This window comes from Salvelinus alpinus, chromosome 2, assembly GCF_045679555.1.
Source record: "Salvelinus alpinus chromosome 2, SLU_Salpinus.1, whole genome shotgun sequence".
Classification (NCBI taxonomy): Eukaryota; Metazoa; Chordata; class Actinopteri; order Salmoniformes; family Salmonidae; genus Salvelinus; species Salvelinus alpinus.
In genome coordinates, this window is record NC_092087.1 from 100,022,700 (window position 1) to 100,046,992 (window position 24,293).

Sequence of the window (24,293 nt, forward strand, 5' to 3'; positions counted from 1 at the left end):
GCTTGGGCCAAGAAACACAAACAATGGACATTAGACCGGTGGAAATGTTTTCTTTGGTCTGATGAGTCCAAATTTGAGATTTTTGGTTCCAACCGCTGTGTCTTTGTGAGACGCAGAGTAGGTGAATGGATGATCTCCGCATGTGTGATTCCCACCGTGAAGCATGGAGGAGGTGGTGTGGGGGTGCTTTGCTAGTGACACTGTCTGTGATTTATTTAGTATTCAAGGCACACTTAACCAGCATGGCTACCACAGCATTCTGCAGCGATACGCCATCCCATCTGGTTTGCACTTAGTGGGACTATCACTTGCTTTTCAACAGGACAATGACCCAACACACCTGCAGGCTGTGTAAGGGCTATTTGACTAAGAAGGAGGGTGATTAAGTGCTGCATCAGATGACCTGGCCTCCAACAATCACCTGACCTCAACCCAATTGAGATGGTTTGGGATGAGTTGGACCGCAGAGTGAAGGAAAAGCAGCCAACAAGTGTTCAGCATGTGGGCACTCCTTCAAGACTGTCGGGATAAGCATTCCATGAGAAGCTGGTCGAGAGACTGTCAAGAGTGTGCAAAGCTGTCATCAAGTCAAAGGGTGGCTACTTTGAAGAGTCTCAAATATAAAACCTATTTTGATTTCTTTAACCTTTTAAGTGTAGGGGGCAGTATTTTCATTTTTGGCTAAAAAACGTACCCATTTGAAACTGCCTATTTCTCAGCCCCCGAAACTACAATATGCATATAATTGTCAGATTAGGATAGAAAACACTCTAAAGTTTCCAAAACTGTCTAAGAGTTTAACAGAACTGATATTGCAGGCTAAAACCTGAGGAAAATCCAATCAGGAAATGCATCTGTTTTTGAAACCTCTCTGTTCTTATGCATCCCTATGACCCATTTAAAGGGATATCAACCAGATTCCCTTTTCTATGGCTTCCCTAAGGAGTCAACAGCCTTTAGACATAGTTTCAGGCTTTTATTTTGAAAAATGACCGAGAACCATCACATTGCGTAAGTGGATAGGTGGGGGCTTTCAGAGTGAGTTGTGCGCAACAGAGAAAGGCGGCCATTGTTACTCCCGGTCCTATTGAAAGACCAACACTCCCGGTTGATATATTATCGAATAGATATTTGAAAAACAACCTGAGGATTGATTATAAAAAACGTTTGACATGTTTCTGTGGGCATGGATATTATCTGGAATTTTTGTCTGCGTTGTCGTGAACGTTTTTTCCTGTGGATTTCTCAGCATAACGCGCGAAACGAACGGAGGTATTTGGATATAAAGATATCTTTATGGAACAAAAGGAACATTTGTTGTCTAACTGGGAGTCTCGTGAGTGAAAACATCCGAAGATCATCAAAGGTAAACGATTAATTTGAGTGCTTTTCTGATTTTCGTGACCAAGTTACCTGATGCTAAGTGTACTTAATGTTTTGTCGAGCGATCGATAAACTTACACAAACGCTTGTATTGCTTTCGCTGTAAAGCATAATTTCAAAATCTGAGACGACAGGTGGATTAACAAAAGGCTAAGCTGTGTTTTGCAATATTGCACTTGTGATTTCATGAATATGAATATTTTCTAGTAATATTATTTGACTGTGGCGCTATGCTATTCAGCGTTGCTGATGACAACTATCGCGGATCCGGGATGGGTAACAAGTAGAATTAACACTTTTTTGGTTACTACATGATTCCATGTGTGTTATTTCATAGTTTTGATGTCTTCACTATTATTCTACAATGTAGAAAATAATAAAAAATTAAGAAAAACCCTTGAATGAGTAGGTGTTGCTCAGGTTCTCCTGGTGTTGCTCAGGTTCTCCTGATGTAGAGGTAGTCTCCTCACTGCCGTGGCTGGAGGCAGGACTCATTCCTGTGGAGGAAAATAATAAGGATTTAGTAATAGAGCAAATAGAGGTAACTGCCAAAATAAAGGAAACACTTGAGTAAATTAGTATTCTGGCTGCTCTATTAGACCTACAGGTAACTGCCAAAATAAAGGAAACACTTGAGTCAATTAGTATTCTGGCTGCTCTGTTAGACCTACAGGTAACTGCCAAAATAAAGGAAACACTTGAGTAAATTAGTATTCCGGCTACTCTGTTATGTTGTGGAGGTGCATTTTCCTGGCATGGGTTAGGTCCAATCAACCCCTTAGAGGACAAGATAAACACCAATCAATACACTGCCATTCTGACTGATCACCGTCAACCTTTGGTGAATCATTTCTATCCAGATGGGAGTGGTCTCTTCCAGGATGACAACGCCCCCATCCACTAGGCACGAGTGGTCACTGAATAGTTTGATGAGCATGAAAACGATGTAAACCACATGTCATGGCCGTCTCAGTCACCAGATCTCAACCCAATTGAACACTTATGGGAGATTCTGGAGCGAGGCCAGAGCCAGCGTTTTCCCACCACCATCAACAACAACAACACACCAAATGATGGAATTTATCGTAGAAGAATGGAATGGTGTCGCATCCCTCCAAGAGAGTTGCAGACCCTTGTAGAATTCATGCCAAGGCACATTAAAGATGTTCTGGCTCATGGTGGCCCACCTCCAAGAGAGTTGCAGACCCTTGTAGAATTCATGCCAAGGCACATTAAAGATGTTCTGGCTTGTGGCCCAACGGCCAATTAAAACACTTTATGTTGATGTTTCCTCTTTTTTAGCAGTTACCTGTAGGTGCATTACTATGGAAGCGGAAAGGGGGATACCTAGTCGGTTGTACAACTGAATGCCTTCAACTGAAATGTGTCTTCCGCATTTAACCCAACCCCTATGGTAGTATAGTATAGTGGCACCCATTTCCCTATGCAGGCTCTGGTCAAAAGTAATGCACTATGTAGGGGATAGGGTGCCATTTAGGACTAACCTTTGTGTTCTTTAATAGCATCATATCCCAGCCCCTTACCGAGTTGAGGATCCCAAGTAGCTGCTTCTTCACATTTAATAAATCCACCAACTTCCTCTCCTTCCTCCTCCTCCTCCTCCTCCTCGGTGTGACCACGCTCTCTCTTTACAGCGGATGTTTGCTGGTGTGCAGTCATGGTATGTGTCCCACATGGCACCCGGTTCCTTATATAGTGAGTCCTCTGGTGTAGCATGAGGTCATAGGCACCAGGGAACTCCTGTCCACAGGCACAGCAGCGGTGAGACAATGGGGCTGTCTGATGATTCTCCCGGTGAGACGTCGTGGCTGTCTGATGATTCAACTGGTGAGACGACAAGGCTGTGTTGTGGTTCTCCTGGTGAGACGACAGGGCTGTCTGATGATTCTCCCGGTGAGACGACAAGGCTGTCTGATGATTCTCCCGGTGAGACGACGGGGCTGTCTGATGATTCTCCCAGGGAGACGTCGTGGCTGTGTTGTGGTTCTCCTGGTGAGACGACGGGGCTTTCTGATGATTCAACTGGTGAGACGACAAGGCTGTGTTGTGGTTCTCCTGGTGTTGCTCAGGTTCTCCTGATGTAGAGGTAGTCTCCTCACTGCCGTGGCTGGAGGCAGGACGCATTCCTGTGGAGGAAAATAATAAGGATCTACTAATAGAGCAAATAGGTCAATAACTATGGTAGTATTGGTTGAGTTGATCCCAAATGACTTCCTATTCCCTTTATAGTGCACTTCTTTTGACCAGAACCCTATGTGCCCTTGTCAAAAGTAGTGCACTATGTAGGGAATAGGGTACCCTATGGGCCCTAATCAAAAGTAGTGCACTATGTCGGGAATAGGGTACCCTATGGGCCCTAGTCAATAGTAGTGCACTATGTAGGGAATAGGGTACCATTTGGGGTCTATCTATTATGTTTTTAAAGGCATCCTTTCACCACTACTTACCGAGCTGAAGAGAATCCCAATGACCTAAATCTCCTTCAGAATGTATCAATCCACCTACTTCCTCTTCTTCCTCCCTTTTCTCTTCTTCCTCTTCCTCCTCAGTGTCGTTACACTCTCTCTCTCTCTCTACAGTGTGGGCAGTCATATTTTCCTGCTGAGTCAAGCCCATGCCACAGACAGGGCAGGAGTAAGGTTTCTCTCCTGTGTGCACTACCAGGTGTAGCTTCAAGTTCTTCCTGGATGCAGAACATCGGTAAGGTTTCACCCCTTGGTGGATCTGTTGGTGTCTGCGTAGTTTATATGAGGTAGGGAACTCCTTTCCACACTCTCTGCAGCCGTGTGTCTTCTTGGATTTGTGTTTGTTGTTGTTTGTGTCCTGTTGTTCAAGTTCTCCTGAGGTAGAACCTCCTCACTGTCAGAATGAAGGCTGCAACTCTCTCCTGTCTCTACTGTGGAGATATAGGAAGAGTCCGGTCCGTCTAGCTCCAGTGGGAACATCATTAGAGGCCCAGTTCCAAATAGACCCTACACACTTGTTGAGATCTGATTGGTCGAAGCAGTATGGGGATGATTCCACCTGACCTGTCAGAGGACAAGGTGGAGCTTTTTTCTCAAGTGGGATCTTATTGGACTATCAGCATGAACTAATAAAGCCATCTCTGTCTGCTCACTGGTTGCTGCTACAGCTTTAATGCTCTTGATGATACAAAAGCAATGTCCACAAAGATGATATGCGTTCCAAATGGCACTCTGTTCCCTATACAGCATCAATGTATTGCACTAAAGGGTTGTCATTTGGGACGAAAAACCTTGGTCTTTGTCAGATTATCCAGTGTCCAGCTACATGGGACAACTATTGAAAGGCATTTGCACACTCACCAGTATTTCTCTGACCCCAAGGTTCATGATCGTCTTCTGGCTCCTCTTTGAATACAATGTTAAAACTTTGGACCATCTCGGGACCCTGGAGTCTGCTGCTCTGGTCACCATGGTTACAGTCAGGACTCCGCCATTTTGACTGTTGGTGTTCATCAAACTATAAAAAAAGCCAAGGTGAGAGAGCACATCACACATTGTATCAAGAATGTAAATTAAGCTTTGTTACAGTCCTAACAACTAGCCTAGTTAGGGTTGATAACGTATTATTTTGAGAACTTGCTAACCGTCCTGACAACTTATCGACTTATTCAACTCTGACAAGTGAAGTTGCTTAGCTAACGTTAACGCGTTAGCTAATTTAGCTAGCTAGTTAACGTTAGCAAACAAATAAGTTAGAGTTTGTCTTCTCACCTCATGCATTGTGAATGCGCTTCAAATATATCAAAGAATATGTTGTTGTGCCAGAGTTATTCCAGTCTCTTGCTGTGCTGTGAGGGAGAAATGTTAGCTAACGATAGCGCGCTGCTACAACTGGCTAGTATTGTAACTATGAAACGCGGAAAATTCCGCGTTTCATAGTTCCATACGTTAACTAGTCCAGCCAGTGAATAATACTTAACGTTACCATAACCGTATCATAACTTATATCTGGTGATATTAGCTGTATGGAACTAGCTACAATGCTTTGAAGTGCGATAAATAAACTGGTTAGTTAACATCAGCTAGCTGCATTACTACTTCCGTGTTTGGTTTACGTCGTCTTCTTGGTGCGCCTTAGTAAATCAAAATCAAATTGTATTGGTCACGTGCACATATTTTGCAGATGTTTTCGCAGGTGCAGTGACATGCTTATGTTTCTTGCTCGTGCAGTAATACCAAACAGTACAAAACACCCAAAATAAAAATGTGGAAATTAAGAAATATGAGAACGAGCAATGTCCGAGTCTGGAATGTCAATGTATATATGTTGAGGTGTGTATAGACAGCATATCAATAGAAAAGGTGTGTATAGTAGTAGTAATATAGCATTAGCCTTGGCTAGAATACAGTATATACATACAAAGTGGGTAAAACATAATGTAAACATTATTTAAGTGGCCAGGTCGCAGTTGTAAATGAGAACTTGTTCTCAACTGGCCTACCTGGTTAAATAAAGGTGAAATAAAATTCAGCACAAAGGTAAGATCTCTCCCCTGTCTAAACTCTTAAGTGGTCTTTGAGAGAATCTTCTGAACCATACGTTTTTCCACAGATGGGGCAGTGTGTGTCTATAAATGTTTTGGTACTTGATTTTGTTGCTTGAAACTCTTTCTACACACAGGGCAGCTGTAGGGTCTTTCTCTAGTGTGAGTTCTCTCGTGACTTCTAAGCCCATTTGAATGTAGCTTCCACGGACAAATCTCTTCCCACAGTCAGGGAAGAGGTAAGGCTTCTCTTTAATATGCACTAACTAGTGGTCTTCTAACTAGTGGTCTCCTAACTAGTGGTCTTCTAACTAGTGGTCTTCTATCTAACTAGTGGTCTTCTAATTGTCCTTTTCTCAGTGAATGGCTTCCCACAAACAGAGCATTGGTGAGGCTGGTTTTCTCCTTAATGAGTTCTCATGTCTATCTGTGGAGTTGGTAGGTGAGTCTTCCTAGCTGTGTTGTGCTCCTGGTGCTGTTCAAGTTCTCCTGATGTAGAGGGACTCCTCACCAGGAGACCACAACCTGGGGTTCAGTCCTGCATGGAAGAGGTTGAAGCTGAGATCTAGTTAGCTTTTTACATCAAACTGACACATTTCACAGTCTGTCTCAGAATAACCTAAATCAGCGTGAGATTATTATTATTCTTACGTAAAATGTGAGATGTGGAATGTCTTTCCATTGTTCGGGGTCGGTTCTTCTCACCTTTCCTTTCTGTGTGAATCCCCTCCCACACACAGAGCAACAGTGAGGCTTCACTAACCTTCGTGTAACCTTAGTTTATATGAGCAGTTCTTCTCCACACGTTGAACAGTGGTGAGATCTCTTTACCTCCTCCCAGTGGTGGGCAGGTCATCTTATTGTAGAGGGATTCTCCTCAACAGGGTACAAACCAGGAAGCTCTTCTGCAGGAATGAAAGACTCTGTGTGAGTTTACGAGTACTCGGTCAAAGGCCAGTGGTTACAATTGGATTCTCTACCCTTGTGCACTCGCACACTCCCCCTCATGTATTTAAAGGAATGGATTGGTGTAAAAGGAATATGGTGGAGACTCCCTCTAGCCATGCCTGCACCAATCCAATGGCTTTGAATGCATGAGAGGTCGTGACCAAGTGCACATTTCTGAAAGAGGGTAGAGATAGTAGTGCTGCCAGTGTCAAATCAAATGTTATTTGTCACATGCCCCGAATACTACAGGTGTAGACCTTACAGTGAAATGCTTACTTTACAAGCCCTTAACCAACAATGCAGTTTTAAGGAAAAAAATACCCCCCAAAAATAAATAAAAGTAACAAATAATTAAAGAGCAGCAGTAAAATAACAATAGCGAGGCTGTATACAGGGGGTACCGGTACAGTTGTTTCTTTGACTTGAAGTGTTCCATAATGTAACTTTAGTAATGTTGAGCTGTGCTAAACTAAGTGTGATTAACCAGACTTTCAGTCACTCAAAACCACTTACACCTGGGTTGGGGTCAATTTGAGTTTAACTCAATCAAATCAGGAAGTAAACTGACATTCCAATTCAATAATTGAAAGAAAAACCATCTATTTTCAATGACTTCTCAATAAGTTGAAAAATAAAAGACTATAATAAAAAATAAAATGTTTTTCCATTTTACATTCAAATCACTTCCTGAATTGACTGCCTTCAATTTAAATTGACCCCAACCCTGACTTACAGTTTAGCAGTCATGGTTTCCGTCACAGGTTCTTACACCCAGAATAACATGTAGAATCTCACCTAATCTAATTGAATAGGATCTCTGTGAGTTACACACAGAATAACATGTAGAATCTCACCTAATCTAATTGAATAGGATCTCTGTGAGTTACACACAGAATAACATGTAGAATCTCACCTAATCTAATTGAATAGGATCTCTGTGAGTTACACACAGAATAACATGTAGAATCTCACCTAATCTAATTGAATAGGATCTCTGTGAGTTACACACAGAATAACATGTAGAATCTCACCTAATCTAATTGAATAGGATCTCTGTGAGTTACACACAGAATAACATGTAGAATCTCACCTAATGTGAAGAATTTATCTGCACTGCACGTGTGTTAGCTCGCTAGCCAGGCAGTTTTACAGGAATGATTACATCAATTGTTTAAATGAACTAGACAACTTGTAAATGCAACAAGTACTAATATTGTATGATATAAAAGCAGTCACAGCTTTCCAATAAAAAAACCCGGAGACATTTATGGTCTGTTTGCATATATTTTAGAGATTATTTATACAGAACATTTGTATAAAACCTGTATAACAATTATTTCTAATTATATGACCAATATTTTAGGTTGAATGTAATTTACGACACAATTTCTGATAAATCACATGCCTTACTTTTATTTTCCTGCATCAGTAAAAGCAGGAAATGCATCACCTACTGCCGTTCATACCAATTAGACTGGTTTTGTATTTCTCCCTGACCAAGATGGCTGCCATTTTGGCTCCACTATGGAACTTTGAGGGTTTATGGCATAGCCCCTCTTGTAATTTAATAGGATCTCTATGGCGCCAACTAGTTACCTACCTAGCTGACGTTAGCTAACCTCATGCATTATGAATGGACTCTAAATTATCTCGAGAAGGACGCTGTGCCTGGAGGGAAAGACAACAGGTGTCCTAACCAGAATGCTACTTTATTAATCATGACATGGTTATTATCAGTGAGGACCATTTCACAAGTGGGCTACAAGTCACTGTTGATTTCTTAGCACCATCACAGCATTGATGAAAAATTGACCCCCCAAAAAAGGGACACTTTTACCCCCCCTTTCTGTTGATCATAATATGTTGATTGATGAGATGAGTGAGATTTAGCATAATTATCTTACTGATCAGAGATGGCGACAACACAGACACAGCTTCAGCGAGAAGAACTCTACCTACTAAGAGACAGAGTCGCGGTTAATTGTCATAGTACTGGCAGCCCTGCATCTCTGTATCACTCTCCATTTTAGGCACTTTCTTGGACATCTGAGCCCTGGATGAATGCTTTGGCCTGTCCATGGTGGTTAACTGCTTTGGCCTGTCCATGGTGGTTAACTGCTTTGGCCTGCCTAACTGGCGGGTCGGTCCGATGGGCTTGGCATCATGTGTCCGCTGGTGCTGCCGGAGCCCTTGTTTACGGACAAAGCTCTTGCCGCATTCGATGCACTCGTGGGGTTTCTCTCCTGTATGTGTTCTGAGGTGGACTTTGAGGTCAAATTCTCTGGAGTAAGTCTTGCCACACACAGGGCAGATGAGACACTTTTCTCCCGAGTGAGATCTCATGTGTTTGTGTAGTTCTGGGAGGTTTGAGTATTCCTCGCCACACACTAGGCAGCCGTGAGATGTGACGGCCGTGTGGTTCTCCTGGTGTTGTTCAGCTTCTCCCGATGTACAGGGACTCCCCTCACCAGTGGACCAGGAGCTGGGATAATCTCCTGTGGGAAAGAAACAGTGTGCAAATCTGAGCTGTTTCAGATATCCTATTTCCTAGTTTTAATGTCATTTAATGCCCTATTTGTTTTAATTCCACTTTGTTTTTTCTCTCTCTCTGTAGCCCACACACTATTTGTAGCTTGCAAACCAGGGTCCTACTACTTCCATTAATGTTTTACATGCAACATGTTAAGCTGTTAGGAGTGTAGGCTGTCGTCATCAATCATGATTAATCAATAATAATAAATCAATGACAGCATAAAGTGTTCTCACCTGTATGCACTTTCTGATGCGTTTTTAAATTTCCTTTCTGCGTGAAACTGATCCCACACACAGAGCACTGGTAAGGCCTCTCTCCTGTGTGTGTTCTCATGTGTCTGTCCAGGTAATATGTTTGAGGGAACTCCTTCCCACAGTCTGGGCATCGGTGAGTCTCCTTAGCTCTCCTCTGTCGGTGTTCAAGTTCTCTTGATACAGAGGAACTCGAGTCCCCTTCAGAACAATGAAGCCGCTGATGAATCTTCAGATAGCCTTTCTGAGTGAAACTCTTTCCACAGACTGAGCAAGGATGTTTCTGTCCGGCGTGCGACTTCTCGTGTGTTGTCAAATTTCCTTTTTGAGTAAAACTCTTCTCACACAGAGAGCAAGAGAAAGGCTTCTCTCCTGTGTGGGATCGCTGGTGTACTTTCAGTAATGCTTTATGAGTAAAAGTCTTCTTACACACACAGCAGGCATAAGGCTTGTCGCCAGCGTTTGTCTTCAAGTGAACCTCCAGAACATTCTTTGAAGAGAACTCTTGTCCACAACAGCAGCCAATCTTGTCATCCGGGTCTGTTTTAATCTGTTCAGAATGTTTCTTCTGGTGGTGGTATGTCAAACTACATTGATGAGTGAAGCCCTTCCCACACTCAGAGCAGAGGTAAGGCTTCTCTCCTGTGTGGGTTCTCATGTGTATTTGTAGTGCCGATAATGTCTGGCAGTGTTTCCCACAATCTGGGCATGGGTGGGTCTTTTTCTGCCTCGTTCTGCATTTCATCTGGTGTTGCTCAGGTTCTCCTGATGTAGAGGGTCTCTCCCCGCCTGCAGAGTGATGGCTGGGACTCTCTCCTGTGGGGATGAGACAGGACAGATATAGTCAGTGAGACTGAGTCAGACTCAGGTTCTCCTGATGTAGAGGGTCTCTCCCCGGCTGCAGAGTGATGGCTGGGACTGAGTCTAAGTTTACTGTACATACCTACTGGGTTTCTCCATTGTTTTACACCACCTCCCGTGCTACTCCCATTCTCATATTTAGGGCAACATACAAGACTGAGTCCCAAATCATGCCACCCTATTCCCTATATAGTGCACCACTTTTGATTAGAGCCCGATGGACCATAAAGAGCCTGGCTCCAGCTACCCACCTGTATTATCTAGTTCCCAGTCTTCTTCTTCTTTGACTACGATATTAAATGTTGGTGTTTCACTGTTGATGTCCAGACTCACAGTAACCCTCTCCTGACCCTGCAGTGTGTCTTTCTGATCACCATGGTTTCTGTCAGGACCCGGGGACACAGTGGGTTGGGGTTCAGTGGAGCAGGATGGAGACGGGCTGGACGGGTCTTCAGAATCCTATATGATGAAGAGTGACAGCGCAGTTTTCACAACAAGCTTCATTATGAAAGATGGACTCAGCAATATGACACCATCCTTAACAGCAAGGCAATGTCTCTGCTTGTTATAGAAATGACCATTTCTCAGTAAAGAAACCGTTCCAACTAAATATACCTGGTTTAAAAACGATCAATCAATGCAAACCAAATTACAGCAGCTCATTTTCATTGGATTTTCATTTCACCTAGCTAGCTAGCGCTGGCCAGTTAGCTTATGTTAGCTAACGTTAGATACCTACTAGAAAACAAAATCACATCATCAAGCAACAACAACGTAGCTAGCTAGTACTGCTGTTGCTAGCATGCGTTGTACTCTACAAAATACTGAGCAACTTGACTTGCAAGCTAGCCGCACCATTTGGTATAGCAACACACGAGCAGTTTGCAGAGCAGAAAAGTGATGTGGCTAGCACACGTTCAGACTACTACCTCTTCCATTGTAAATCAATCCCTGAGCTAGCTAGCTAACGGATAAATTGGATATAAATCTAGTTTAGTTTTAATTTATGATGACTGCCAATGTTGTTGGTCGTAACCTCGCGTCTCGTTGGATGTAGGCTGGGAAATACCAAACACCTGAGAATATCTAATCGAAAGTTACTGTATTCTTTTTTACAAATAGCTATGCTAACGTTACAATGTACATTTAAATAAACTGGTAAATAAACTGTCAAACTCTCTTTGGCTTCGTACTTCCGGTTTAGGTTGTCTTTTGAGTGTGCATTAGCGCCGAAATGCGGCCTGGAAGTTAAAGGCAATAGATTACAGATCTCTTGCAGTGGTGCAACGTACTTAATTAAGTCAAAATACTTTGAAGTACTACATAAGTAGTTTTGGGGGGTATCTGTACTTTACATTTTCGACAACTTTTTACTCCAAATAATGTACTTTTTTACTCCATACATTTTCCCTGACACCCAAAAGTACTCATTACATTTCGAATGCTAGCAGGACAGGAAAATGGTTAAATTCAGCATGTATCAAGATAACATCCCTAGTCATTCCTACTGCCTCTGATCTGGCAGACTCACTAAACACAAATATATTGTAAAATATGTCTGAGTGTTGGAGTGAAACTCTTGAGTAAATGAGTAATACAAATTATGTTATAGGATGCATTTTCCTGGCATGGTTTTGGGAAACGCTGCCTTAGAGCACGTGTCAAACTTATTCTGCGGAGGGCCTAGTGTCTGCAGGTTTTCGCTCCACCCGTGTACTTGATTGACGAATAACGGTCACTCTTTAGTAAGGATCTCTGTCTTAATTTAAAGGAAAACAACAAATACCTGGAAACACTCGTCCCTCATTAAAGCCAATTTGAGTGATCACGCTAAACCAGGGCTCTCCAACACTGTTCCTGTGGGTTATAAACAGGGCTCTCCAACACTGTTCCTAGGGAGCTACCATCCTGTAGGTTATAAACCAGGTCTCTCCAACACTGTTCCTGGGGAGCTACCGTCCTGTAGGTTTAAACCAGGGCTCTCCAACACTGTTCCTGGGGAGCTACCGTCCTGTAGGTTTAAACCAGGGCTCTCCAACACTGTTCCTGGGGAGCTACCGTCCTGTAGGTTTACACCAGGGCTTTCCAACACTGTTCCTGGGGAGCTACCGTCCTGTAGGTTTAAACCAGGGCTCTCCAACACTGTTCCTGGGGAGCTACCGTCCTGTAGGTTTAAACCAGGCCTCTCCAACACTGTTCCGTCCTGTAGGTTTAAACCAGGGCTCTCCAACACTGTTCCTGGGGAGCTACCGTCCTGTAGGTTATAAACAGGGCTCTCCAACACTGTTCCTGGGGAGCTACCGTCCTGTAGGTTTACACCAGGGCTCTCCAACACTGTTCCTGGGGAGCTACCGTCCTGTAGGTTTACACCAGGGCTCTCCAACACTGTTCCTGGGGAGATACCATCCTGTAGGTTTAAAGCAGGCCTCTCCAACACTGTTCCATCCTGTAGGTTTAAAGCAGGCCTCTCCAACACTGTTCCATCCTGTAGGTTTAAAGCAGGCCTCTCCAACACTGTTCCATCCTGTAGGTTTAAAGCAGGCCTCTCCAACACTGTTCCGTCCTGTAGGTTTAAAGCAGGCCTCCAACACTGTTCCATCCTGTAGCTTTAAAGCAGGCCTCTCCAACACTGTTCCGTCCTGTAGGTTTTTGCTACAACCTTCATGTAGCGCACCTGATTCTAATAATTAGCTGGTTGATGAGCTGATTCTAATAATTAGCTGGTTGATGAGCTGATTCTAATAATTAGCTGGTTGATGAGCTGATTCTAATAATTAGCTGATTGATGAGCTGAATCTGGTTCGTTACAACTGGGGTTGGAGCGAAACGTATAGGAGGGTTGCTCTCCAGGAACAAGGTTGGAGAGCCCTGGCTGAAACCCGTTTCCTTTATTCTGGCAGTTACCTGTAGCTATCTGACCGCTTCTGAAATCAAATGTTTTATAGACCCCTTTCTGTTTGCAAACATTCCCCGCAAGTTGGTGGAAGAACAAGGGGGAGTTCTTATAGAATGCCAGCAAAAAAGCCTCTATTTACATGTTGCTTATGAGTGCATTTCACACTACTATTGGATTATACTTGGATTTTAAGGCTCGTATGAATGTCCTGCTTAATAGAATGTTTGTGTCATCACAAATCAACTGCATTATACTTAAACACGTAAACTTCAACCAGTAAAATGTCTTTTTGGCTAGCTTTTGCGACAGGCCATAATCAATGAGCGTTAGCATTCCAGCTAACAACTGCTACATCCAAAATAGTTATTTTGCAAAGATCACAACCAAATATAATCTTAGCGACTGTTCACGAAAGAATGAAAACATCATTGTAAGCCTATAAGAACCCCAAAAAGTGTATTTTGTTTAGAAGTAATAAGAACGTCAATCTAGGCTATGTTGAATGGCTTTCTTACTGCCGCCGAAAGAGTCGCGCATCTGTGACGTCGGTGTGTCGTGTCCTGGATAAGGGTAATAAAGGAGAGACGTTTTTCCCCCAAATGTTCATTCATTGGACCATGGCGTTATATGAAATGCAAGTAATTTCTTAGTATCATGATAGCTTCAATAAGTAAAATAAGATATATGAAATAAAATGCACAGGATTACATAGTATGATTATCTTACACAACACAGTGGACTGTTATTGTACTGATCACAACAACACACACACAAATACGTGAGTGCATACAGACATGAGCACACACCAGAAAGAAGAACGATTCTGTAGTCATAAGAGGCATTGTGGGTGTCCAAAATAGCACCCTATTCCCTATATAGTGCACTACATTTCAGCAGAGCCCTTAAGGTTCCCATATGGGCCCTGGTCAAAAGTAGTGCACTATATAGGGAATAGCGTGCCATTTGGAATGAAGATATGGACCCAGCCCCATGTTTAAAGGTGCCAGTACTGCCAGTGTCCTCTCTCCATCTGCGGTAAGGGCATGAGTCTCTCATATTTACATTGATGTATGTATTTTTTGCTTAGCTCTTCCTACCCTGGGTGATTGGTTAGACCTTCCACTACTAGAGCCCACCCTGGGTGGTCTGCCTAAATGGCGGGTCGGTCCCATGGGCTTGGGAGCATGTGACCGCCGGTGTTGTTGGAGATTGTTTTTCCGGACGTAGGCCTTCCCGCAGTCATAGCACTGGTACGGTCTCTCTCCTGTGTGCGTTCTGAGGTGGACTCGGAGGTCGTATTCCCGGGTGTAGGTCTTGCCACATTCAGGGCAGAGATAGTGTTTTTCTCCCCTGGGGGACATGGTGGGTTTCTGTGGTGCCGGGAGGTGGAGGGATGTTTCCTCCCTCTGTGCTGACGGGAGGTGGTGGCTTCCCTCCCTCTGCGCTGCCGGATGGTTGTGGGTTTGTGGTGCCGGATGGGTGTGGGTTTGTGGTGCCGGTAGATTGTGGGTTCCCTCCTTGCCAATCTGATTCAGGCAGCGTTGTGGTTTCCCAACATCATGTCTGTTGTCCGGAGGTTGTTTCGCTGCTTCTGAAGAAGTCGTCCTCATGTCCATGTCAGGCAGAAAACTGGGATCCCTGCCTGCATGACAGACAAACGGACGGAGAGACAGACACAATGCAACAATGTTATTGTTAAGGTGTGGATGAGTATACTAAGTCATGGTTTACATGTTGTTTTAAACAACATGGTTTTGATCACTGACAGTTTGCTAGTAGTCCATCAGGATGTATTATTGGTAAAGGAGGACACTCACCTGTGTGCACTTTAAAATGCGTTTTGAGATTTCCTTTCTGGTTGAACCTCATCCCACACACAGAGCACTGGTAAGGCCTCTCTCCTGTGTGTGTTCTCATGTGTCTCTCCAGTTTGTTTGCTTGTGTGAACTCCTTCCCACAGTCCGGACACTTGTGAAATCTCTTTGCTCGCTGTCGTTCCTCTCCCCCAGAACAGTTGAATCGCTCGTGGGTCATCAGGAGTCCTTTACTGATGAAGCCCTTGCCACACTCAGAGCAGAGGTAAGGCATCTCTCCTGTGTGTGTTCGCTCGTGGACTTTTAACGTATATTTACTAGAGCAGGTCCGTCCGCACACAGAGCACAGGGGCTTCTCCTCGGTGTGTGTTCGCTCGTGGGCTTTCCAAGCCGGTTTGTGATAGTAACCCTTGCCACAGAAAGAGCAAGAGTAAGGCATCTCTCCTGTGTGGGATCTCTGGTGTTCTTTTAATGATTCTTTATTGAACCTCTTGCCACACACACAGCAGGTGTAAGGCTTGGCTCCAGTGTCCGTCTTCAAGTGAACCTCCAGAACGCACTTTGAGGAGAACTCTTGTCCACAGCAGCAGGTCATCTTCTCATTCGGGTCTGTTTTAACCTGTTCAGAATTCCTCTTTTGGTGGTATCTCAAACTACATTGATGAGCGAAACCCTTCCCACACTCAGAGCAGGTATAAGGCTTCTCTCCTGTGTGTGTTCGCTGGTGTGTTTTCAAAGCTTGTCTAATAATGAACGTTTTCTCACACACAAAGCAAGCGTAAGGCTTCTCTCCTGTGTGGGTTCTCATGTGTATTTGTAGTGCCGATAATGTCTGGCAGTGTTTCCCACAATCTGGGCATGGGTGGGTCTTTTTCTGCCTCGTTCTGCATTTCATCTGGTGTTGCTCAGGTTCTCCTGATGTAGAGGGTCTCTCCCCGGCTGCAGAGTGATGGCTGGGACTCTCTCCTGTGGGGATGAGACAGGACAGATATAGTCAGTGAGACTGAGTCAGGTTCTCCTGATGTAGAGGGTCTCTCCCCGCCTGCAGAGTGATGGCTGGGAATCTCTCCTGTGGGGATGAGACAGGACAGATATAGTCAATGAGACTGAGTCAGGTTCTCCTGATGTAGAGGGTCTCTCCCCACCTGCAGAGTGATGGCTGGGACTCTCTCCTGTGGGGATGAGACAGGACAGATATAGTCAGTGAGATTGAGTCAGACTCAGTGTGCATATGCATACCTACTGGGTTTCTCCCTTATTTTACAACATCTCCTGTGCTTCTCCTGTTGTAGAATTTATGGCAAAGCTATCCAAGACAGCACCCTATAAAGTGCACTAATTTTGACCATAGCCATAGGGTTCTGGTCAACAGTAGTGGACTATATAGGGAATAGGGTACCATTCTGGTCTACAGTAGTGCACTATAAAGGGAATAGGGTACCATTCTGGTCTACAGTAGTGCACTATAAAGGGAATAGGGTACCATTCTGGTCTACAGTAGTGCACTATAAAGGGAATAGCATACCCTTTGGGACTCATCCCAAGTTAGCCTGGCTCTAGTTACCCACCTGTATTATCTAGTTCCCAGTCTTCTTCTTCTTTGACTACGATATTAAATGTTGGTGTTTCACTGTTGATGTCCAGACTCACAGTAACCCTCTCCTGACCCTGCGGTGTGTCCTCCTGGTCACCATGGTTCCTGTCAGGACCCGGGGACACAGTGGGTTGGGGTTCAGTGGAGCAGGATGGAGACGGGCTGGACGGGTCTTCAGAATCCTATATGATGAAGAGTGACAGCGCAGTTTTAACAGCACACTAGCTAGTTCCATTATTAATATGTAGATTTAGCAATATGACACCATCCTAAATAGAAAGGCCATTGTTTTGTTTGCTTGTTTTGGAAAAAGACAACTTCTCTTTGAAATAAACCTTTCCAGCTAATTATAACTGGTTTAGGAACTTATCAGTGGAGAAGGTGGAAAGCTTCAAGTTCCTCGGCGTACACATCCCTGACAATCTGAAATGGTCCACCCACACAGACAGTGTGGTGAAGAAGGCACAACAGCACCTCTTCAACCTCAGGAGGCTGAAGAAATGTGTCTTGGCCCCCGAAGACCCTAACAAACTTTTACAGATGCACAATTGAGAGCATCCTGTCGAGCTGTATCACCGCCTGGTACGGCAACGGCACCGCCCGCAACCGCAGGGCTCTCCAGAGGGTGGTGTGGTCTGGACAACGCGTCACCAGGGGCACACTGCCTGCTCTCCAGGACACTTACAGCGCCCGATGTCACAGGAAGGCCATAAAGATAATCAACCACCCGAGCCACAGCCTGTTCACCCTGCTATCATCCAGAAGGCGAGGTCAGTACAGGTGCATCAAAGTTGGACAGGTAGGCTGAAAAACAGCTTCTATCTCAAGGCCATGAGACCTTTAAATAGCCATCACTAGATGACTTCCACCCGGTTACTCAACCCTGCACCTTAGAGGCTGCTGCCCCATATACATAGACATGGAATCTCTGGCCACTTTAATAATGGAACACTGGTCACTTTAAAAATGTTTACATACTGCTTTAGTCTTATGTATATACTGTATTCTATTCTACTTTATTTTAGTCAATGCCACTCCGACATTGCTCGTCTTAATGTTTATATATTTCTTAATTCCATTAATTTACTTTTAGATTTGTGTATTGTTGTGTATTGTTAGATACTAATGCACTGTTGGAGCCAGGAACACAAGCATTTCGCTACACCCGCAATAAAATATGCTAAATATGTGTATATGACCAATAACATTTGATTTGATTTCAATCAATGCAAAACAAAATACACCAGCTACTGTTGATTGTATTGTCATTCATCTAGTTAGCTGGCCAGTTAACTAGCTACGTTACCTTCATAGAAAACATCATATCAGCGAGCTACAACATTGTTAGCTAGTAACGTTACTGATGTTGCTACCATTCACTGTAGTCTATAAAATACTGAGCAACTTGATTTGCTAGCTAGCCACAACATTTGGTATAGCAACCGCCGAGCAGATTGCAGAAAGGAGATTTGGCTAGCTCACATTCAGATTCTTACCTCGTCCATAGTATAGGGAATTAATCCCTGAGCTAACTAACTAGAAAGCTAGTTTAGTTTAAACTGTATAATGATGACTGACAATGTTGTTGGTCGTAACCTCGAGTCTCGTTGGATGGAGGCTGGGAAATACCAACGCCTGAGGCTATTTAATCAAAAGCTGCGGTCTTCCTTTCATACATTTTTTCTGCAAAAGTGTTTTGAACGATGAGGTGTTATAAGTGAAGTTCGGTAAACTGTCCAACTCAGTTTGGCTTCCTACTTCTGGTATGAGGTCGTATTTTGTTTGTGCTTTAGCGCCCCTATTCGGTCTGGAGAACAAAGACAATGGAGTACAAGTCTCTTGCAACGTAGCTGTCTGACCGTTTCTGAAGTCAAATGTTTTTATAGATGAAGGTAATAAAGAGAGAAATACATTTTTCCCCCTCCCAATGTTAATTTATTGGTCCATGGCATTATGACATGCAAGTCACTGTGGATTTCTTAGTATCATGACAGCTTCAATAAGTAACATAAGATATTAAAAAAAACACAAGGACTAAAATACAAACACTTGATTTTTGTTGATTAAAATATGCACAGGATGACAACTACAGTTGGAGTGATTATCTTACACAATACAGCAGACTTTATTGTACTGATCACAGATGAGGAAGCAACACACACACACACACCGCCACCATCCGGGCTGAAGTGTGAAGACAACAGATGACATCTCTTACAACTTAGCCATCTCTGCTTATACTGTCAATGAAATTAAAATGTTAGAAGGCATATACAAAAAGGGCCAACGTTTGACACTGGCATTATGACATGTTCGTCACTGTGGATTTGTTTTGAATCATTACTGCTTCAATAAGTAACATAAGATATTTTTTTTAAACACTAGAATGGACAAAAATGCAATCGCTTAATTTTTGTTGATTTAAAAATATGTACGTTACTATAACTACAGTTGGCAAGATTATCTTGCTCAGTGGTAACGATTATTATACTGATCATAGATGAGGAAGCAACAACATGCACACGCACACACACACACACACACACACACACACACACACACACACACACACACACACACACACACACGGAAGCAAGAAGAACAGTTCTGTTTAGTCACGAGAGACATAGTGTGTCCAAAATGGCACCCTATTCCATATATAGTGCACTACATTTGTCCAGAACCCCATGAGCCCTGGTCAAAAGTAGTGCACTATATAGGGAATAGGATGCCAGACATAGCCATGGAGTTTAAAGGTGCCAGTACTGCCAGTGTTCTCTCTCCATGTCTGGTAACGGCATGGGTCTCTCCACTCGATGTAAAGGCATGGGTCTCTCCACTGTATGGAACGGCAGGGCTCTCTCTACACTAGAGCACGGAGGCATGGGTTTATCAACCCTGGACAACTGCTGCTTAGAGCTTCCCATCCTGGGTGATTGGTGAGGTCTTCTGCTACTGGAACCCATGCTGACGGGCCTGCCTAACTGACGGGTCGGTCCCATGGGCTTGGGAGCATGTGACCGCCGGTGTTGACGGAGCCCTTGTTTCCGAACAAAGGTCTTTCCGCATTCGTCACACTGGTACGGTCTCTCTCCTGTGTGCGTTCTGAGGTGGACTCGGAGGTCGTATTCCCGGGTGTAAGTCTTGCCACATTCAGGGCAGAGATAGTGCTTTTCTCCCCTGGGGGACATGGTGGGTTTCTGTGGTGCCGGGAGGTGTTGGGATGTTTCCTCCCTCTGTGGTGCCGGGAGGTGTTGGCTTCCCTCCCTCTGTGGCGCCGGGAGGTGCTGGGATGTTCCCTCCCTCTGTGGCGCCGGGAGGTGGTGGGATGTTCCCTCCTTCTGTGGCGCCGGGAGGTGCTGGGATGTTCCCTCCCTCTGTGGCGCCGGGAGGTGGTGGGATGTTCCCTCCTTCTGTGGTGCCGGGACGTGTTGGGATGTTTCCTCCCTCTGTGGTGCCGGGAGGTGGTGGGATGTTGCCTCTCTCTGTGGTGCCGGGAGGTGGTGGGATGTTCCCTCCTCGTCATGCTGATGGAGGCAGCGTTGTGGTCTCCCAGCTTTACGTCTGTTGTCCCGAGGTTGTTCAGAGGGAGTCTCCATGTCAGCCACTAAACTGGGATCCCCTCCTGTATAGACAAGACACACGGACACTCAGTGAGCCCATATGGGCCCTGGTCAAAAGTAGTGCACTATAGATGAATAGGGTGTCGTTTGGGACTCAACCAATGCAACATGCAACAATGTTATTGTTAAGGTGTGGATGAGTATACTAAGTCATGGTTTACATGTTGTTTTAAACAACATGGTTTTGATCACTGACAGTTTGCTAGTCGTCCATCAGGATGTATTATTGGTAAAGGAGGACACTCACCTGTGTGCACTTTAAAATGCGTTTTGAGATTCCCTTTCTGGTTGAACCTCATCCCACACACAGAGCACTGGTAAGGCCTCTCTCCTGTGTGTGTTCTCATGTGTCTCTCCAGTTTGTTTGCTTGTGTGAACTCCTTCCCACAGTCCGGACACTTGTGAAATCTCTTTGCTCGCCGTCGTTCCTCTCCCCCAGAACAGTTGAATCGCTGGTGGGTCGTCAGGTATGCTTTACTGAGGAAGCCCTTGCCACACTCAGAGCAGAGGAAAGGCTTCTCTCCTGTGTGTGTTCGTTGGTGGACTTTTAATGTAGTCTTATTAGAGAAGGTCCGTCCGCACACAGAGCACAGGGGCTTCTCCTCGGTGTGTGTTCGCTCGTGGGCTTTCCAAGCCGGTTTTTGGTAGTAACCTTTGCCACAGAAAGAGCAAGAGTAAGGCATCTCTCCTGTGTGGGATCTCTGGTGTTCTTTTAGCCGTTCTTTTTTACCGAACCCCTTGCCACACACACAGCAGGTGTAAGGCTTGGCTCCAGTGTCCGTCTTCAAGTGAACCTCCAGAACGCACTTTGAGGAGAACTCTTGTCCACAGCAGCAGGTCACCTTGTCAGCTGAGTCTTTCTTCTGGTGTAATCTCAAGCTACTTTGATAAGTGAAGCCCTTGCCACACTCAGAGCAGAGGTAAGGCTTCTCTCCAGTGTGGATTCTCTGGTGGACCTTCAGTGCTGATAACGATGGGCAGTGTCTCCCACACTCGGGGCAAGAGTGGGTCTTCCTGACTCCCCATTTCCTCTTCTGTTGTTCAGGTTCTCCTGAAGCAGGACTCTGTCCTTTACTCTTCTCCGTCTCCTCTCCTGTGTGTGTCCTGTTCTCCGTCTCCTCTCCTGTGTGGGTCCTGTTCTGGTGTCTCCTTAGTGTGTACAAGGAGACAAACTTCCTCCCACACGCTAGGCAGCTGTGAGTCTTAGTTTTGCGTTTCACTCGTCGTTGTTCAGGTTCTTCTGATTCGGAATGTTCAGGATCTTCGTATTCGGAATGTTCTGGATCTTCGGATTCAGAATGTTCTGGTTCTTCCGATGAAGAGGGACTATATTCACTGGCAGATGGTTGGTTGGGACTCTCACCTGTGGGACAGAGACGGGAGAGAATAAGGAACAGAGGCAAGTGAGTCCAGCTCATGTTGTTATTCTTCATTAGGTCCTGGGGAAATAGTGTCCTGTCCAGTGGGTGTACTTGTACATTCTGTCCCAAGGCTTGTACATCAAGCTGCCTTCTGTTACAGAAACAGGAGATGGGCTCCTGCACCTAGGCTTGCCTAATTACCTACAGACTGTGCGGTCCTTCGTTCAATCCAGCACTAACACAAAAACGAACACAAAGTGCTCTAGGTTAATGGACATTAAAGTACATCTCATCTTAACACATCTAATCACTTACCTGTAACACAACAATCCCAGTCGTCTTCCTCCTCCTTGACGACAACAACTTTCTGTAGAACTATCCGCAGACTACCCAGTTTTGACCTCTGGTCACCATGGTTCCTGTCAGGACCTGGTGATGACGCCGAGAGTTGGGGTTCTGAAGAACTGGCTGGGGACTGTCTAGATGGGTCTTCTGAGTCCTACGATACAACATAGAGAGTGTGTCAGTGTAGTCTTAACAAAGTGATAAGGATCTGGGCCTATATATTAATAAAGCGTCTCAGAGTATGGGTGCTGATCTACGATCAGGTCCCACCCCCCTATCTACATAATTCATTCGTTATGATCCGAAAAGGCTAAACTTATCCTAGATCGGGCTAAATAGCCTGCGATTCTCGGCTGCTGAAGCTGAGCTAATCTGTATCTGTTTCCGATCTACTATAATTATCTGACAAGTAACTGTGAAGTCTCTGTGACTGGGATGTAATACTCACGTCACTCACGTCCTCCCTCCGTTCTGGTGGTATGTGTCTCTCTGGAGCTGGGTCTGTCAACCTCTCAGCGCCCCCCTCGTTCTTGGTTCTGCTTGGTTCGGTGCCGTCCAGTGTGTCCACTTGCGCTGACTGGCTGAGGCTAGCATCTTGCTGTATTGTTTTGATGTCGTTTTGCAATTGGAGTAACCAAGACATTCCCTGGTCCTCTAATTTCATTAAATCATCACTTTCACAATATTCTTCTATTTTACGACGCAACGAGCGATAATTCTTCCCTTTAACGTCGGAGCCATCTTGGCCAGCTATTCCACAACGTTCACACAGGTAACGTAAATTGTTCTCGGTTAAATTCCACAAACTCTGTTCGATTCCATCCAACAACGTTTCCCTCTCTCCACTCATATTGTCCTACCCACGTACCAACAAAAATGTAGTCAAATGGCAAGACAGCTACAATCCGTTAAAGAGATTGTTAATTAGTTAGTACAGTATTCTGAACTGAAGCAGCTAGCTAAATATTAACCATTCTAGCTAGCTTCTCGTCGGCTACTTCCTTTTTTCTTCTTCACCTTTTTGATTCTACTGTAATGTTGTTGTTTTTTTGTAATGTTTGCAAACCAACTGAAAATGCGCATTACCGCCACCTACTGTACTGGAGTGTGAAGACAAACAAGACGTAAAACTGGAGAATTTCCGAATAGGTACTGAACGGTTTGTTGAATTGAGAGATGCAAGTTGTTGCAATGATGATTTATTAAATCAAATACCTTATGCAGAAGGTCCCACTGACTGTCTACACATGATGTAGGTATACTACTGCTGCCAGTCATCAGGTTTCTTAGCACCATCAGGGAGCTTCAATAAAGTAAAGATAATGTTTAAAAATTTTTTTTATCTCACCTTTATTTAACCAGGAAGGCTAGTTGAGAACAAGTTCTCATTTACAACTGCGACCTGGCCAAGATAAAGCATAGCAATTCGACACATACAATAACACAGAGTTACACATGGAATAAACAAAATATACAGTCAATAATACAGTAGAACAAAAGAAAACAGAAAGTCTATATACAGTGTGTGCAAATGAGGTACGATAAGGGAGTTAAGGCAATAAATAGGCCATTGTGGCGAAGTAATTACAATTTAGCAATTAACACTGGAACGGTAGATGTGCAGAAGATGAATGTACAAGTAGAGATACTGGGGTGCAAAGGAGCAAGATAAATAAATAAATACAGTATGGGGATGAGGTTGGTAGATAGATGGGCTGTTTACAGATGGGATATGTATAGGTGCAGTGATGTGCAGTGATCTGTGAGCTGCTCTGACAGCTGTGTAGTGCTGTGCTGTGTAGTGCTGTGTTGTGTCAATTAATTAAACATAAATATCTGCAATAGCATACAGTAACTAATGATATCATGAACCTAATTATTTCCTAATAAATGGCTTTGATCAGGTCCTTCAAATAGAGTCAGCGCAGGAGTGAGGATTGTGTTTGGGCTCCCGAGTGGTGCAGCGGTCTAAGGCACTGCATCTCAGTGCAAGAGGAGTCACTACAGTCCCTGGTTCGATTCCAGGCTGTAACACACCCGGACGTTATTGGGAGTCCCATAGGGCGGTGCGCAATTTACTTAAAAAAATATTTTTTGAATGTAACCTTTAATTAACTAGGCAAGTCAGTTAAGAACAAATTGTTATTTACAAT

General features: G+C 44.3%; 4 protein-coding genes across 9 annotated transcripts; all 4 read right to left on the bottom strand.

The window, feature by feature from the left end:
* Positions 1-1,767: 1,767 nt before the first annotated feature.
* LOC139541992 (putative zinc finger protein 286B) lies at positions 1,768-5,461 on the bottom strand. Its single transcript, XM_071346959.1, has 4 exons — positions 5,142-5,461; positions 4,731-4,887; positions 2,928-3,530; positions 1,768-1,880 (listed from the first exon to the last, which is right to left on the bottom strand). Exons 1-4 carry the CDS (start codon positions 5,148-5,150, stop codon positions 1,768-1,770), a joined length of 882 nt encoding a protein of 293 aa, XP_071203060.1. The 5' UTR covers positions 5,151-5,461.
* A 2,665-nt stretch (positions 5,462-8,126) lies between these two features.
* Positions 8,127-14,412, bottom strand: LOC139546188 (zinc finger protein 567-like). Of its 6 annotated transcripts, none has more exons than XM_071354294.1 (4): positions 13,919-14,412; positions 10,759-10,966; positions 9,629-10,462; positions 8,127-9,357 (listed from the first exon to the last, which is right to left on the bottom strand). In XM_071354294.1, exons 1-4 carry the CDS (start codon positions 14,012-14,014, stop codon positions 8,840-8,842), a joined length of 1,656 nt encoding a protein of 551 aa, XP_071210395.1. In that variant the 5' UTR covers positions 14,015-14,412; the 3' UTR covers positions 8,127-8,839. The 6 variants fall into 6 exon arrangements, with proteins under 6 accessions (XP_071210395.1, XP_071210440.1, XP_071210403.1 ...); XM_071354339.1 differs by having other exon boundaries at positions 13,664-13,947; XM_071354302.1 differs by lacking the exon at positions 13,919-14,412 and adding an exon at positions 12,294-12,523.
* On the bottom strand, positions 14,398-15,812 carry LOC139541997 (zinc finger protein 300-like). Its single transcript, XM_071346974.1, has 3 exons — positions 15,221-15,812; positions 14,540-15,045; positions 14,398-14,433 (listed from the first exon to the last, which is right to left on the bottom strand). Exons 1-3 carry the CDS (start codon positions 15,810-15,812, stop codon positions 14,398-14,400), a joined length of 1,134 nt encoding a protein of 377 aa, XP_071203075.1.
* A 3,091-nt stretch (positions 15,813-18,903) lies between these two features.
* LOC139545936 (oocyte zinc finger protein XlCOF6-like) lies at positions 18,904-23,158 on the bottom strand. The gene is made up of 4 exons (XM_071354209.1): positions 22,589-23,158; positions 22,111-22,294; positions 20,682-21,797; positions 18,904-20,436 (listed from the first exon to the last, which is right to left on the bottom strand). Exons 1-4 carry the CDS (start codon positions 22,988-22,990, stop codon positions 19,562-19,564), a joined length of 2,577 nt encoding a protein of 858 aa, XP_071210310.1. The 5' UTR covers positions 22,991-23,158; the 3' UTR covers positions 18,904-19,561.
* Between the last annotated feature and the right edge of the window lie 1,135 nt (positions 23,159-24,293).

What these genes read in the sequence shown, in the direction of transcription:
- LOC139545936 (XM_071354209.1), bottom strand. Translation starts at nt 22,990, where the DNA reads ATGAGTGGAGAGAGGGAAACGTTGTTGGATGGAATCGAACAGAGTTTG. An exon ending in CTGGGATTGTTGTGTTACAG is followed by an intron (nt 21,798 to 22,110) that starts GTAAGTGATTAG and finishes TCTGTCCCACAG; the next exon opens with GTGAGAGTCCCAACCAACCA. An exon ending in GCATTTTAAAGTGCACACAG is followed by an intron (nt 20,437 to 20,681) that starts GTGAGTGTCCTC and finishes TTGTCTATACAG; the next exon opens with GAGGGGATCCCAGTTTAGTG.
- LOC139541992 (XM_071346959.1), bottom strand. An exon ending in TTGGGGTCAGAGAAATACTG is followed by an intron (nt 3,531 to 4,730) that starts GTGAGTGTGCAA and finishes TTTCCTCCACAG; the next exon opens with GAATGCGTCCTGCCTCCAGC. An exon ending in TACTTGGGATCCTCAACTCG is followed by an intron (nt 1,881 to 2,927) that starts GTAAGGGGCTGG and finishes TTTCCTCCACAG; the next exon opens with GAATGAGTCCTGCCTCCAGC.
- LOC139546188 (XM_071354294.1), bottom strand. Translation starts at nt 14,014, where the DNA reads ATGAATGAACATTTGGGGGAAAAACGTCTCTCCTTTATTACCCTTATC. An exon ending in GCGCGACTCTTTCGGCGGCA is followed by an intron (nt 10,967 to 13,918) that starts GTAAGAAAGCCA and finishes TTCATCATATAG; the next exon opens with GATTCTGAAGACCCGTCCAG. An exon ending in CTGGGAACTAGATAATACAG is followed by an intron (nt 10,463 to 10,758) that starts GTGGGTAGCTGG and finishes TCATCCCCACAG; the next exon opens with GAGAGAGTCCCAGCCATCAC.
- LOC139541997 (XM_071346974.1), bottom strand. Translation starts at nt 15,812, where the DNA reads ATGACCTGCTGCTGTGGACAAGAGTTCTCCTCAAAGTGCGTTCTGGAG. An exon ending in GCATTTTAAAGTGCACACAG is followed by an intron (nt 15,046 to 15,220) that starts GTGAGTGTCCTC and finishes TCTGTCATGCAG; the next exon opens with GCAGGGATCCCAGTTTTCTG. An exon ending in ATTTAGGCAGACCACCCAGG is followed by an intron (nt 14,434 to 14,539) that starts GTGGGCTCTAGT and finishes CCCTTACCGCAG; the next exon opens with ATGGAGAGAGGACACTGGCA.